The sequence below is a fragment of the Thamnophis sirtalis genome, unplaced genomic scaffold (genome assembly GCF_051295495.1).
Source record: "Thamnophis sirtalis isolate CommonGarterSnake01/CBP01778 unplaced genomic scaffold, rThaSir2_p1.2 scaffold_6, whole genome shotgun sequence".
NCBI classification, from domain to species: Eukaryota; Metazoa; Chordata; class Lepidosauria; order Squamata; family Natricidae; genus Thamnophis; species Thamnophis sirtalis.
Window position 1 is genome coordinate 109,669,305 of NW_028261386.1, and position 14,414 is coordinate 109,683,718.

The following is a 14,414-nucleotide window of genomic DNA, read 5'->3' on the forward strand; positions in this document are numbered from 1 at the left end:
TTACCCACCTCGGAAGGATGGAAGGCTGAGTCAACCCTGAGCCGGTGAGATTTGAACCGCTGACCTGCTGATCTAGCAGTAGCCTGCAGTGCTGCTTTTAACCACTGCGCCAGGTTAGTGGAGTGGGGAGGGAATGGGGAGTTTGCAGTATCCTTCCCCTGCCATGTCCACAAATCCCTGCCCACAAATCCCCACCCACAGAACCGATAGTAAACTAATTTGAATTCCACCACTGGATCTATCTCCAAACATAAAGGAGAGAATGTTGAGAGCCAGCATAGACATATCAGATGGGAACAAGCTTGAGAGTCTCTCAACATTAGTACACCTATTTCTATTGATCACATGGAGAGAAAGAGGGAGAGGCAAAGAGATGGAGGGAGAGAGAACAAAGTAACTTATTCAAAACTTCAGCTGTGGCTTCATTTTTACACCACACAATCAGATTTTAAGGCAAAAATAACAAATAAGAGGTAATGGAATCACTCTAAATACAATGATGCTTACAGCTTCTATTTCTGAAGGTGTTAAATACATTGCATGACATTTTTGAAGCACATTATTGTCCATCTTTAATTAAAATTGGCTCTCCCATTAAAAGCTCTTTGTTCTTGAGTGAGGCAGATAACTGTTCATTAAAAAATAATCTAATGTACGTTTGAGTTGGTTTCTTTCCATGTGTCCAGAAGTCACAACTTTATGCCAACAAACATCTGGGTATGTGGCATTTAACTAATTGGCACTAGCTATATGCCCACCCATTAAACAGGTTTTTATGCTAATGTTTTTTTTTCAAATAATCAGCGACTAGTATCATTAAAATAAATCAGTTTCCTAGGAGATAGGAAATTGAAACAACTTTCTTGATTCACATGTTCCAATTAAGTAGATGCAGATAGTAATAATAATTTATATTTGCAAGCATTGTTCTGAATTTCCTTTACATAAACAATGTTTGGAGTGACAGTGTACTTGCAATAGATACCATTCAGTGATAGACAGTAAAAGGCTGACCTTTGATAGGGCAATGAATAATTCCACTTACAAAATACATTAAGAGTTCCTAAATGTCCTTGTGTAAATAAAGAATGCTTTCTGAAACCTACTGAGCAAATAATCTAAAGATACAATTGTGACCCTTTGGGTTTTCTTTAGCATTTATGAAGTTTTAATGTTGCACCACAGCATTTTCCCCCTCTCAATTATGTGTGAAGCATACCACTTCACAATTATATTGTTCTGTGGAGTGCAAGGTTTAGTCAGATGAGAAGAGCTGATGTTACTCATAAGTCACATGCTCCTTCCTTGCTCTGTTAACAGGGAGTCTTGGAAAACATTCATCTATCCCATTTTAAAGAACTTTCTTTTCACATGTTTCAATTAAGTAGGTGCAGCTAGTAATAATAATTCATATTTGCAAGTATTGTTCTGAATACGGTGAATAGAAAATACAGTGCTTTTCTTTACTGCTATCTGACTAGGATTTTTGATGTTTCAGTTTCCTAATTTTATGCCGCTATTATGTTTGTTTCCCAATAATAACTGAAAATTAGTGCTACTCTTGGCAATTGCCACTGGTATTTATGTTATCATTACCATATTAATTATATTGTTAACATTTTATTGTATTTTATGACTACTTTTTAGTCTTCTCAAACATGTATATTCTATGTGGTGTTATCTGGCCTAAGATTATAATAAAGCTTTGTTGTTGTACTTATCTTTTATACAGATTCAAGAATCTGAAATTTAAAGTTTTCAGTCAACTGAAGATGTATCTGAAATGTATTTAAGAGGCAAATTATTGTGGACAATCACAAAGGGTTCAGCAGTCATACAACCAAATCCATTTTACTTTAACCAAATGAGAAGTTATTTCGATAAGAAATGGGATATAAAATACCAACAGCTAAGAGCAGGACTAAACTGGGATTTGACTTTTTTTTTAAAGATAGCTAGTGTTTTATTTCATGTGTTCTGGAACAATTTATTTATTTATTTATTTATTTTTATTTATGCATTTACATGCACATATTTTCTCTAAAATGTCAAGGTAGCTGATCTGGAGTTGCCTTTATTTTAACCCCACTACAATACTGTGGGGTAGGTTAGGACCAAAGCATAGGAACTTGAAGGAATCACAGGAAATAGGAACTTGAATCTGAATTTCCCAATCAATTTCTAACACATACATACATACATACATACATACATACATACATACATACATACACACACACACACACACACACACACACACACACACACACACTATACATATATAAACATTCATATGCATGCACACAAACAGCACCTAGATAAGCATTCATAAATGCACATTCATAGTATCAACTTAAATATATTTCTCCTGAAACCTCCTCTTTAGAAATTGTAATAACAGCAACAATGGTTGTAAGAAGCTTGGTACCTGTGCTGGACAGGTAGCTGAAGCTGAAGAATCTTGAACTGGAGACAATGAAAGGAGATTAGATTTGGGTCCCTGATCAGGAGCAAACAGGGAGAAGAAAAGCTGAATCCTACAATACGAAAGGCTTAAAATGCAAGAACAAGAAGAAGGAGAACTTCATCCTGAACTGGAAGGCTACAGAAGAGGTGGCTAGTTATAATGATAAGTATTATGCTTGAGCACCAGAAAGAGGAAGAATGAAAAAGCAGAAAATGATGGGGACATGGAGGAGAAGCGGCAGAGAACATGACTGCTAGAGTCTGAGAGTAGAAGGAGGTGTGCAATGGAAAGAGGAAGATGATTGGGAGAATGCTGTCCTAGCCACTTTAGATAAGAATGAAAAATTGCTTTACTTGTTTTAAGAGTCTAGCTAGATTTGGCATTTACTGTCTACAAGCCGTGTTTGTGTAGAAGATACCAGACATGGTCATCTTAGTCAGTTTCATAAATAGAGCACCAGGGATACGGAGCCACAAAGAAAGAAAGATCAACATTCCTTAGAGCTGACCAATGGTTGAGAAATAAAATATTATTTTATACGTGAAACTAGATTTTGGATCTTACAAATAATGAATATTCTTTCTTCAAATTTACTATCTGAAAGCTATTTTTAATTTCACAGAAAGTTCTTCATTGAACGTTTTGCAAAAATCCCTTCTACTGAGTAAATAACTCCCTTTTTAACCTATAAATCTTTTCTGGTTATAGAATGTAACTTAAATATAGCTAAGCAACATGGCAATATCTTTGATTTCTATGTTAATAATGATGCAGTACTTCATATTTTCTAAGTACCATATTAACATTGGCTAATTAATCTCTAAGGCATGCTATGAGGTAGACTGGAGAACAATTTGTATGTTACTACAATAGTTTGTGGAACAAAGTCATGAAGAGTATTTAAGAAATTATATAAATTCCATCAAGCCTTCAATACTCAAGAGCAGAATTTTAACAGGCTCTCTCACAAGTGTAGCAGTGGTGGCTTTTTTTTTTTTTTAACTTATATGCAACCATGCAAAGAATTCACTCTAGACAAGAGTACTTTTTTTCTAATGGAAAATGTTTAAATGTTAGGCTGCTTATAGAAATATGTAGTAAAGGTAAGGTTCCCCTCGCACACATATGCTAGTCGTTCTCGACTCTAGGGGGCAGTGCTCATCTCCATTTCAAAGCCAAAGAGCCAGCAGTGTCCAAAGACGTCTCTGTAGTCATGTGGCCACATAACTAAACACCAAAGGTGCACAGAACGCTGTTACCTTCTCATCAAAGATGGTCCCTATTTTTCTACTTGCATTTTTACATGATTTTGAACTGCTAGGTTGGCAGAAGCTGGGAAAAGTAATGGGAGCTCCGTTACGTGGCACTAGGGATTCAAACCACCAAACTGCTGACCTTTCTGATCGACAAGCTCAGCGTCTTAGCCACTGAGCCACTGTGTCCCTAGAAATATATAAGAAGCAACTATTTTTTTTATACCTATTAACAATTATATGGCGAACAGGTTTTCTAAACCAGAATAAAGTCAGGGATGAATTAAGAAGTCAGTACATTTTTTTTCATTCAAAAGTACATGAACTGAAAGGTCAAAAGGTTTTTGTTCTTTCTAACATTAAACATAAAGTGTTAGTAACAATATTTGTGACATATTTTTATTGACCAATTCTCGAACTACAGTGTTCCATACACATGGCCCAAATGTGAACCAGTTCATTAGAAAGCTTTCCTTTCCAGTGCAAAATCAATTTGTGTAGCTAGTATACCTCAAAAAAAGGTTTTAAAATGTCATTGTACCAAAATTAAATAGAAAGATCCTCCTAACAGAAAAGCAACCAAATTCAAGATATTTATGTTTTCACATTTAAACAAAAGAAGAATTCTTTGGTATTCTCTTCTTTTCCTTCATTCCCAGAAAGAACAGATCTCTGTGGCTGCAATGCTTAGTCTACTAAGAAATACATTAAAGTAATTTTCTCAAGGAATTTGATGTTTCATGCTTCCACCTTGCCCCATTCAGAAAGACTGAGATCCATGCTTAGTATAAACCCTGCTAACATTTATGAGACATTGTTTTGTCTCATAAACTTTTACTTCTCCTCACTGAGACACTCCATCCAAAACAATTAAGGTATCACTAAGCTCTTTATGACATGAAATTGTCCTCCTTTATAAAATCATCCCCTCTGTTTTGAAAGCGTGTGTCAGGTTCCGAAGGGTTAATGAAACCAGCCAAACACAGAAACAGTTTGTAAATGCAGTTTGTATTCTTCCTATGGCACAAACTGACCAACAAAGCACTAAGGCAATGAATAAATTATCAGAGCTGCCCCCTGTGCTTCCCATCACCTTTTATACCTACGTTGGTAATTAAGATAAACCGCACCCTGTCCATGTGCACACCCATCACCTTGTGACCCAGAGCGAAAACCACCCAGCAATTAATCATGGATTGTTAGCAGGAGTTTCTTTAGCTTGTGGAGGTGGGACGGTGAGTCTTGGCAGCTGACCCACTCTTCTCCCCTGAATGGCAGCTCCAGGCCTCTGGGCTGGCTGGAGCTGACAGCATGCTTTATATTTATAGATTGGTTCAAGTGGTAAAGCTTCAGATATGGAGTCTTAAGGATCTAGCTTTTCTATCAAGTCTGGGGTCCTGGTGTTGTGTGTGAGCCATTAACTGACTATGTTGTCTGCAATGATCGTTAGTGATATTGTAGTCATTTCTGTTATTTACAATTTTGTTCATTGTTTTTATTTCATTTTTCTTAGCTGCCCTGAGTCATGTACATGAGATGATTGTCTATATAAATTTAATAAATGAAAGATTCATCCCGTCTACTAAGACTCACATTCACCACATTTTATACTGGGAAGGGTAATCTTTGACCCAAAGACCACATGTGAACATCAAATTGTTATGTTGTATGTCTCCTAAGCATCTTTGGATCACACCAAGAAACAGAATGGCATGCTTAAATCATTCATTTATTCATTTATTTATTCATTCATTCATTCAAAGTACTTAAGATGGCAATTAAACAAGCTTAATTTTGGTCTTAGAGGACATTTAAACATTGAGTTAATATTCATCTAACTCCTTCCTCTAGAGAGAAAAGAAAAAGTCAGGAGCTTCCAACTAAGTAAAAAAAAATCTCTATCCCTCTTTATAATTTTAATCTTCAATGATGGGTATAAACCAGTGGTTCCCAACGTGGGGTCCATGCCCCACGGGGGGGGGGATATTTGATTTTTATTGGGGACAATTTGTTTAAATTTGTTTAAACCAAGTTAATGGTCTCTTAGGCTTCCTATTTATGTGTAGGAGTTTACTTTCTGATTAGTAAGAATTGTATGTCACGGGGGGGGGGGATCAGGGTTTTAGAGATGCTTAGGTGGGGCATGACCAAAAAAAGGTTGGGAACCATGGTATATACCATATAACTAATGGCATATAATCCATGATCATTTTTCCATCCTATACATTCCCTTCCATCACTATCAGATTTTATTTATTTAATTACAGATTAAATATTTATGGACCATTTCCTCTCTTGAAACATCACACATGGACTCTGTCCCACCAATACGAAGACCAATTTTGTTTTTACATGCAAAATACAACCGAGGAAGCCTTTCTCATACAAGAGCAACCTACAGCTGTGCATATGAAGGAATGCAAAACATGAAACAAGCCTCCAACAATTGTAATATTCTTTCCACTGCAGAAATATGCTCTCTATAACTAAGAGAAAGACATAATAAGGCTTCCTTGAAAAGTTTTGCCTTTCACCACTGGCACCCTACTTGAGTACAAAACGCAAAACATTCATTATTTTGTGGCTGAATAGACAGGCTCCAATGATAGCTCCCAGGAACCAATTAAAGGGGTTAACTGAGCCATGAGACTCCATAAATGAATCCAATTCCTTTTTTCTTTATTTTCGACCAAAGCGCTGACATAAAGCCAGGAGAGAAATGCATAAGCTCTGCGAACTTATATAGTGACAAATGACTGTATTACCACTACCAATAATGGGTCTTTCTTTTCCAGACACAGGGAAGTTCAATGAGATTCCTATTGTCTTGTACCATTATGAAAAAAGAGAACATGAGATGTCTCAACAATATAAGCACAGTGTATTACAAAAAAAACAACGGTCGAGTAGCAACAACTCTTTATTTTGCATTGGCAAATTCTAACTCCTCCCTGGCTCTTTTTGCAAACACAAATGTTCAATTATAAAAATCTCAGCACAAAAATAAAAGGATATAGTAAAGATTGTAGTGGATGAAATTCTCAAATAGAGGATATGATGTTGATCAGGATTCTGATAATTATGGCAATTGATGAAAAAGGTTGAAGGCTGAAATTCTCAAATAGAGAGCATAATGTTGATCAGGATTCTGATAATTATGAAAATTGGCCAAAAAGGTTGAAATTACAGAATTAAAATCCAGGCCTTAGTGGGTCTTTAGGATTGTGGAAAGTTCCATAGGCACTACAAAAATCAGATTAGGAACACAAGTTGAAATAGGGAAGAAAATGATAAATGAGCACCTGTCTACCTTAGACAAGTTCAAATCACCAGGGTTCTGAAGGAACTGGCAGACGAGATCTCAGAACCACTGAACTATATCTTTCAGAGATCCTAGAGCACCGGGGAACTGCCAGAGGACTGGAAAAGAGCTGATATGGTTCTCATATTCAAAAAAGGAAAAAAAATAGATCCAGGAAACTACAGACCTATCAGCCTGACCTCAATACCAGGAAAGATTCTGGAAAAGATAATCAAGCAATTAATTAGCGAACACCTAGAAGTAAACAAAGTAATAGCCAAAAGCCAACATGAGTTTGTCAAAAACAGATCATGCCAGACTAATCTTATTGCATTCTTTGACAAAGTGACATTCTTTGACAAAGTGACAAAATTAGTGGACCAGAGGAATGCTGTTGATATAGTTTACTTGGACTTCAGTAAGGTATTTGACAAGGCCTACTACTAGATAAAGTAGAAGAATGTGGGTTAGACAGCATCACCCCCAGATGGATTCGTAACTGGCTGACCAACCGCACTCAACATGTAGTCCTCAATGGAACTGCATCTACATGGAGGGAAGTATGCAGTGGAGTACCCCAAGGCTCCGTCTTAGGCCCAGTACACGTCAATGTCTTCATCAATGATTTGTATGAGGGAATAAATGGGGAACTCATCAAATTTGCAGATGACACCAAGCTGGCAGGAATAGCCAACACTCCAGAAGATAGGCTTAAGATACAGAAGGATCTTAACAAACTTGAACATTGGGCACTATCTAATAAAATGAAATTCAATGGTGAAAAGAGTAAGATTCTACATTTAGACAAGAAAACAAAATGCACAGGTACAGTATAGGTGGTACCTTGCTCGATAGTAGTAACTGAGTATGTCTAGTTTAATGAAAAGAAGGACTAGGGGAGACATGATAACAGTGTTCCAATATCTCAGGGGTTGCCACAAAGAAGAGGGAATCAAACTATTCTCCAAGGCACCTGAGTGTAGAACAAGAAGCAATGGGTGGAAACTAATCAATGACAGAAGCAATTTAGAACTGAGGAGAAATTTCCTGACAATTAGAACAATTAATCAGTGGAACAGCTTGCCTCTAGAAGTTGTGAATGCCCCAACACTAGAAGTCTTTAAGAAGATGTTGGATAGCCATTTGTCTGAAGGGTTTTCTGCCTAGGAGGGGGTTGGACTAGAAGACCTCCAAGGTCCCTTCCAACTCTGCTTTTGTATTGTATTGTAATTTAAATGACAATACACGCTTGTGGGTTAAACATACAGTATGATCGAAACCACAGAGTTGGTTGCATGAGTATTTTTATAATTTCTATACCTTATCTACTGCATGCTGACTTCCTCTTATGTAACTAAGTAAAAATAAGAAATCTATATAGACTTGCTTCAAACTACATTCATGGTTCTTTTATGAGAGGACTCATCTTTCTTCAGCTGAATAAGTCTTTCCATTTATCAAGAGAGATCTGGTCTCTGATTCTTTGTTTGCACTGAGCCACATCTGATCCCTGATTCACAATGGATGAAATGCCATCAATGCACACATGTAGATAATAGATAGATAGATGGATGGATGGATGGATGGATGGATGGATGGATGGATGGATGGATGGATAATAGATAGATGGATAATAGATAGATAGATGATAGATGATAGATGATAGATGATAGATGATAGATGATAGATGATAGATGATAGATGATAGATGATAGATGATAGATGATAGATGATAGATGATAGATGATAGATGATAGATGATAGATGATAGATGATAGATAGATAGATAGATAGATAGATAGATAGATGAGTTGCCAGAGCATGCTCACTATCTAATTTTAGCATTTAGCTTCACATTAACTCAGGAATTGCTGTATAAGTGATGTATTTGGCAGCACAGTTTTCTTTTTAGCTGTCCTATAGAGCTATTACGTGCACTGTACTGTTTCTGTGTGTTTGGGAATACATCAATTGGTTTGATTGATTGATTGATTTAGAAAACCTTTATAGGTATTTGTCTCATACATAACAATACATGATTCACAGCAAGAATGTTGATCATTTGCCATTCCATCATGACTGCATAACACTAGAAAGGGGAAGGCCAGTAATTTATCAACACAACTTCAAACCAGAAGCATGAATATAGAGATCCTTTTAAGATGGTTCATTTAAGCATCAGTGTTAGCATGGGAGCTCCAAATTTTCATAATGTATGGCTGAGGTATATGATTAGGTCAGGCAATATTAATGTGGACAGTTATACTTTACTTTTCAGATCCAGAAATTGAGATAAAATTCAGAACTGAGACATAAAGGAGAACCTCTATCTTAGTGAAGAGTTAGGCAAGCCAAGATACACAATAGGAAAATATGAAATCATATCAAATATTTGACAAGTGCAGGTTCATTAGTGTTCATACCGTCATAAATCCATCCAGCAAACCTGAATCGGGTTTTGGAGGAGCTTGCAACCTTTCCATGGACCACTTTTCAATTATGGACACCACCTGGGTATTTTCTGTATTTAAAATCCTGAAACCAGTCATGTTTACTCCACTATACCGATAAGGCTCCACATCAAGAGCAAAGAGGTCCTAAAGAAAAGGAGAAAATATTTTAGGTACTTTCATCCATATATAATCTTTCCATTTCCAAACAATGTTCTCCTGTCATGCATAAAAATGATAACAAAACAATACATCTAACCATTTGTGTACTTTCTGAAGCATTTGACAACCATATGTGATACCAATACAGCTGTGAATTAAATTATTTGATAATAATGCCCAATGAAAATCACAGATGTGTGATGCTTGTAAGGTGTTTCCAAGTGTGCACTAAGTCATAACAAAACTCCATAGCTATTAACATGAGCATTTATAGATTGTCAAGGAAAGTCACTGAGCCATAACCTTTGCTGTTTGCAAACAGTCCATAAGTCTTCATTACCCGAAGATTGTGTAATAATTCTGCTTTAATAAATCTTTATACAATGTTTTGGTTGCAATGTGTATATTAGGAAACAAAAGGAAGTTCCTAAACCAAACAAACTCAAACCTGTAAATGCGCGTGTTACTTATTTACTTACACAAGCCAAATACATGATGAAATTTGCGACATGATATAAATTCCATCTCTTATAAACTTGTGTGAAATCTTATGATATGAGTATCAAAAGGTGGATTTTATAATGGAGCATCTACATATTTTGTCACTTTACTAACTTCAGGCTTGTCTGCATTTATAATATTTCTCTCCTGCTACCCTTAACAATCGGCTTAAGAGAAATAACAGAAAGTTTAAATAGCTTGCTATGCATAATATGGAAAATAGGAGTAAATATGAACACATCTACTAGAAGTCATATTCAAAGCTATGCTATGTTGATCATACTTGAAATATTAGCACAAGTTCTAAATGCAATTATGGCACTGTAACCCATAGAAGCCACTCTCATGTTCCTGCACTATTGACCCCAAAACGTGAAAGCAAACAATCCTGTAGAAACATTTTGGCATGGTTGAATAGAACCAATACAATGAAGAAAAGAAGACCAAGATAATCTTTTCCAGAATAAATTTTAAGATGAACTACTACAGTTTTCTCTAATTTCATCTTTTCCTAAATTTGTCTCTCAAATCTCCAAGACAGACTAGGATGACAAGTGGGAAAGGATTCTGATTTTTCAATATTTCCATTTCTTGACCAATTGATAACGTTCAATTTCATGCACTATTTTTCCCATCCAGGGGAGATCTAGGAGTAATCTAGGTCTGTTTTCAATAATCTAATTCTTTCCAGTGAAGTTAAGAATGTTACTCCAGAATGTTTATATAAAAAGATGGCGTGTTTGGAGGTGTCAGGCTGGCAAAAGCTGGTTTAGCCTATCCCAAGTGTATTAATTGTATTAATTTATTCACTGGGGGAAGAGAAGAAGACACAATATTAACTAGCCATCCCATCTTCCCTTTTATCATGCCCAGATTTATCTTACATGGAAATACTGTGCTACCTTTTTAATGAGCAGGATTAAGAATTTTACAACAACAGTCAAAATTTGTGCCACTGCAACGACAATCGGAAGTTACAGGATTTGACTGACCTCTTGATACATTTAGTTTTAGGCACAAATAGTTTTTACTGGATATTGGATTCTGTATTCTTAGCTTTTCTTTTATTTTGGCCTATTACAGGAAAAGGAGGGGGGAGGAGGGGGATGAGGAGAGGAGGAGGAGACCTAGTCAGCCTTTCAAGTTGAGCTAGTACAATATGATAATGGGCATTTTGATAATTCCAGAATGCACAGACAGTTAATGTTTCAAATTAGAATAAGAGGTAATCACATCATTTTTCACAGTTTGATTAAAGCATCAACTTGTTTCTTCTGAGTGTACCACATGGTACACTTTATGTTATATTCATTATTAAGCTGCACTTTCATTCCTATTTTAAGGAAGTCTGGTTTGAGCAAACAATCATTTGTTGGTGGCAATATGCTGACTCTATAAACTGCTTAGAGAGGGCTGTAAAGCGCTATGAAGTGATATCTAAGTCTAAGTGCTATTGCTATTAAATGTTAAGATTTATATAAGGTGCTCCACTTGTTAAAGTGGACTGGATTACCTATAGACCAATTCAATTTATGTCAACTACACTGTGTGGTAAAAAAGTAAGACTGAAAATATAACAAAAATGCCCTCCTGTTCCATAGAAAACTAATAGAATGATTCAGATGGCATAAGCAAAAGAATTGCATGACATTAATGGCAATGGCAAAAATCCCCTAATTTAGGTTTGTTGAACATGGGCCAGGTGCAAAGCTACTTGCAATAATGACTCAAAGCCCTGTTTCTTTAAACCTGGGTTGCTTCCAAGCCATCTTGGACAATTGCATAAGTAATTATGCAATTTAAACACATTTCTGTTTACTCAAAACTATAATAAATATGCACAACAGTTCAGAGAGAATTAATGAGGTATTACATTAGACTCCAAATCAATCATGAGAAAGTACACTTCCAAACAGTGCAGCTAAACAGTATGACTGGAAAATTTATTGGACAAGACTTCTACTGTGTCAGGTAAGAAGTAATTAATAAAGCAGAGGAGCCAAAAGTGATACAAGTTACATGGCTCCATTGAGCAAAATATCTATCTTCTGGCTGGCACATCCCAAATTACCTTAGTTGTCAACTTCTGAAGTTCTTCCAAGAAAAAGAAAAAGAGAGGGGGGGGGAAATGAAAGAAAATCCATGACCTCCCGCTAACTTTACTTTCTTTCAAGACTAATAAGTAAATGGGGATATTTAATTAGGCCAAAAGATTGAGTGCTAGATATAGAACTTTTTGTGCCTTGCTAATTGTATTATTTCTTCCATGGAGCTTGTTTACTTATTATGCTGTTCCCTTGCTCTTTTGCCAAAGAAGCTTACTTCTCTCATTTAGGCAGCTTACAGGTCCAGAACAGCATTGCATATAATTCCCTCAGTCTGATTGCTGGCTACAAGGCTTCTAAGAATGGAGTGTGTTGGTAGGCTATGTGTTATCCTCGTTTCATGATCTGCACTGGTTCTGGTTTCCTTCCAGTTAGATTCAAGGCCCTAGTTATGACCTATAAAATCCTATATGGCCTAGAGTTTGGTCTAACTTCCATAGTATAGCCTCACTTATTCAGTCCACAGAGTTGCTGCGGCTTCCTTTGATCAAGTACGGCTATCTAGAAGCATGCCTTCTCTGTTGAAGTGCCTGTCTTCCTGAGATAGGAATAGTTTTTACCCTGATGAACTTCTGATGGGTTTTAGAGAGAACCACTAGGTCTTTAGACAGTAGTCTAGGGTGGTGTACAATAGAGTATGTGTTGTTGATAATCATTCTGTTTATTATTATTATTATTATTATTATTATTATTATTATTATTATTATTATTATTGTACAATTGTATCACAGCGGCCAGTTGTTTCGCTGGATTTGGCATTGGTTACTAGTCGGGCCCCACCCAGGGGCCTAGGACGTCGTAACGTATTTTCGTAATATACGTGCAGATCCAAGCAGTGCAGCTTTTTGCATTTGACTGATGGTGATTTTGTCAATTTTTAACTGTTTTAAATGTAATTCCAGTGCTTTTGGAATAGCACCCAGTGTGCCAATTACCACTGGAATTACCACTGCTGGTTTGTGCCATAGTCGTTGAATTTCGATTTTTAAGTCCTGGTATCTTGCGATTTTTTCATGTTCCTTCTCTGTGACCCTGCTATCACCTGGTATTGCGATGTCTATGATTGTGACCTTATTTTTCTCAACCAGTGTGATGTCTGGTGTATTATGCGCCAGTATTTTGTCGGTTTGTATACGGAAATCCCACAAGATCTTGACCATCTGATTTTCTGTGACTTTTTCAGGCTGATGTTCCCACCAGTTTGTTGCTGTTTTAATATTATAATTTTTGCACAAATTCCAATGGATCATTTGTGCTACTGAATTGTGCCGCAATTTATAATCAGTCTGCGCGATTTTTTTACAGCAGCTGAGTATGTGATCAACAGTTTCGTCAGCTTCTTTGCAAAGTCTGCATTTGGCATCATCAGAGGATTTTTCGATTTTGGCCTTAATGGCATTTGTGCGGATAGCTTGTTCTTGCGCAGCCAGGATTAGTGACTCTGTTTCTTTCTTTAATGTACCTGTTTTTAACCATAACCAAGTTTGTTCCCTGTCCACTTTATCTTTTATTTTTTCCAGAAATTGACCATGCAGTGCTTTGTTCTGCCAACTCTCCATTCTTGATTTTATCACATCTTTTCTGTATTCTTGTTTTGTCTGTTGGGCCTTCAGTAGATTTTTGTTCTTTACTTCGATTAATAGATGTTCTTGACTTTCTTTTAAATAATCAGCCAGTGCATGTTTTTCTTCTTCAACTGTTTGCTTCACTTGTAATAATCCTCTGCCACCTGATTTTCAGGGCAGATATAGTCTATCAGTATCACCACGTGGATGTAAACTGTAGTGCATTGTCATTAGTTTCCTGGTTTTTCGGTCCAAAAGGTCCAAATCAGCTTGTGTCCAGTTAACTATGCCAGCTGTGTATCTTATAACTGGTATTGCCCAGGTATTTATGGCCTTGATTGTATTTCCACCATTCAATTTAGATTTCAAAATTTTCCTAACTCTGTTGGTGTACTCTCGTCTGACAATAGTTTTTACTTCTCCATGCTTGATGTTATCCAACTGCAGAATGCCTAAGTATTTGTAGGCTTCATTTTCTTTGTATTTAATTAGTTGGCCATTGGGCATTTCAATTCCCTCAGATGCAGTGATTTTGCCTCTTTTTATGGATACAGTGGCGCATTTTTCCATGCCAAACTGCATTGAAATATCGGTGCTGAATACTCGGACT

At 36.5% G+C, this 14,414-nt stretch overlaps 1 protein-coding gene across 3 annotated transcripts in view; it reads right to left on the minus strand.

Annotated features, from left to right (window-relative positions):
* GRIK2 (glutamate ionotropic receptor kainate type subunit 2) overlaps nt 1-14,414 on the minus strand; it is a 513,484-nt gene that overhangs the window by 246,924 nt on the left and 252,146 nt on the right. For all 3 annotated transcript variants that reach the window (XM_087718717.1, XM_087718715.1, XM_087718716.1), the window contains one exon: nt 9,445-9,618. In XM_087718717.1, coding sequence (XP_087574843.1) covers nt 9,445-9,618 — 174 coding nt within the window. The remainder of the gene's footprint in view (nt 1-9,444; nt 9,619-14,414) is intronic.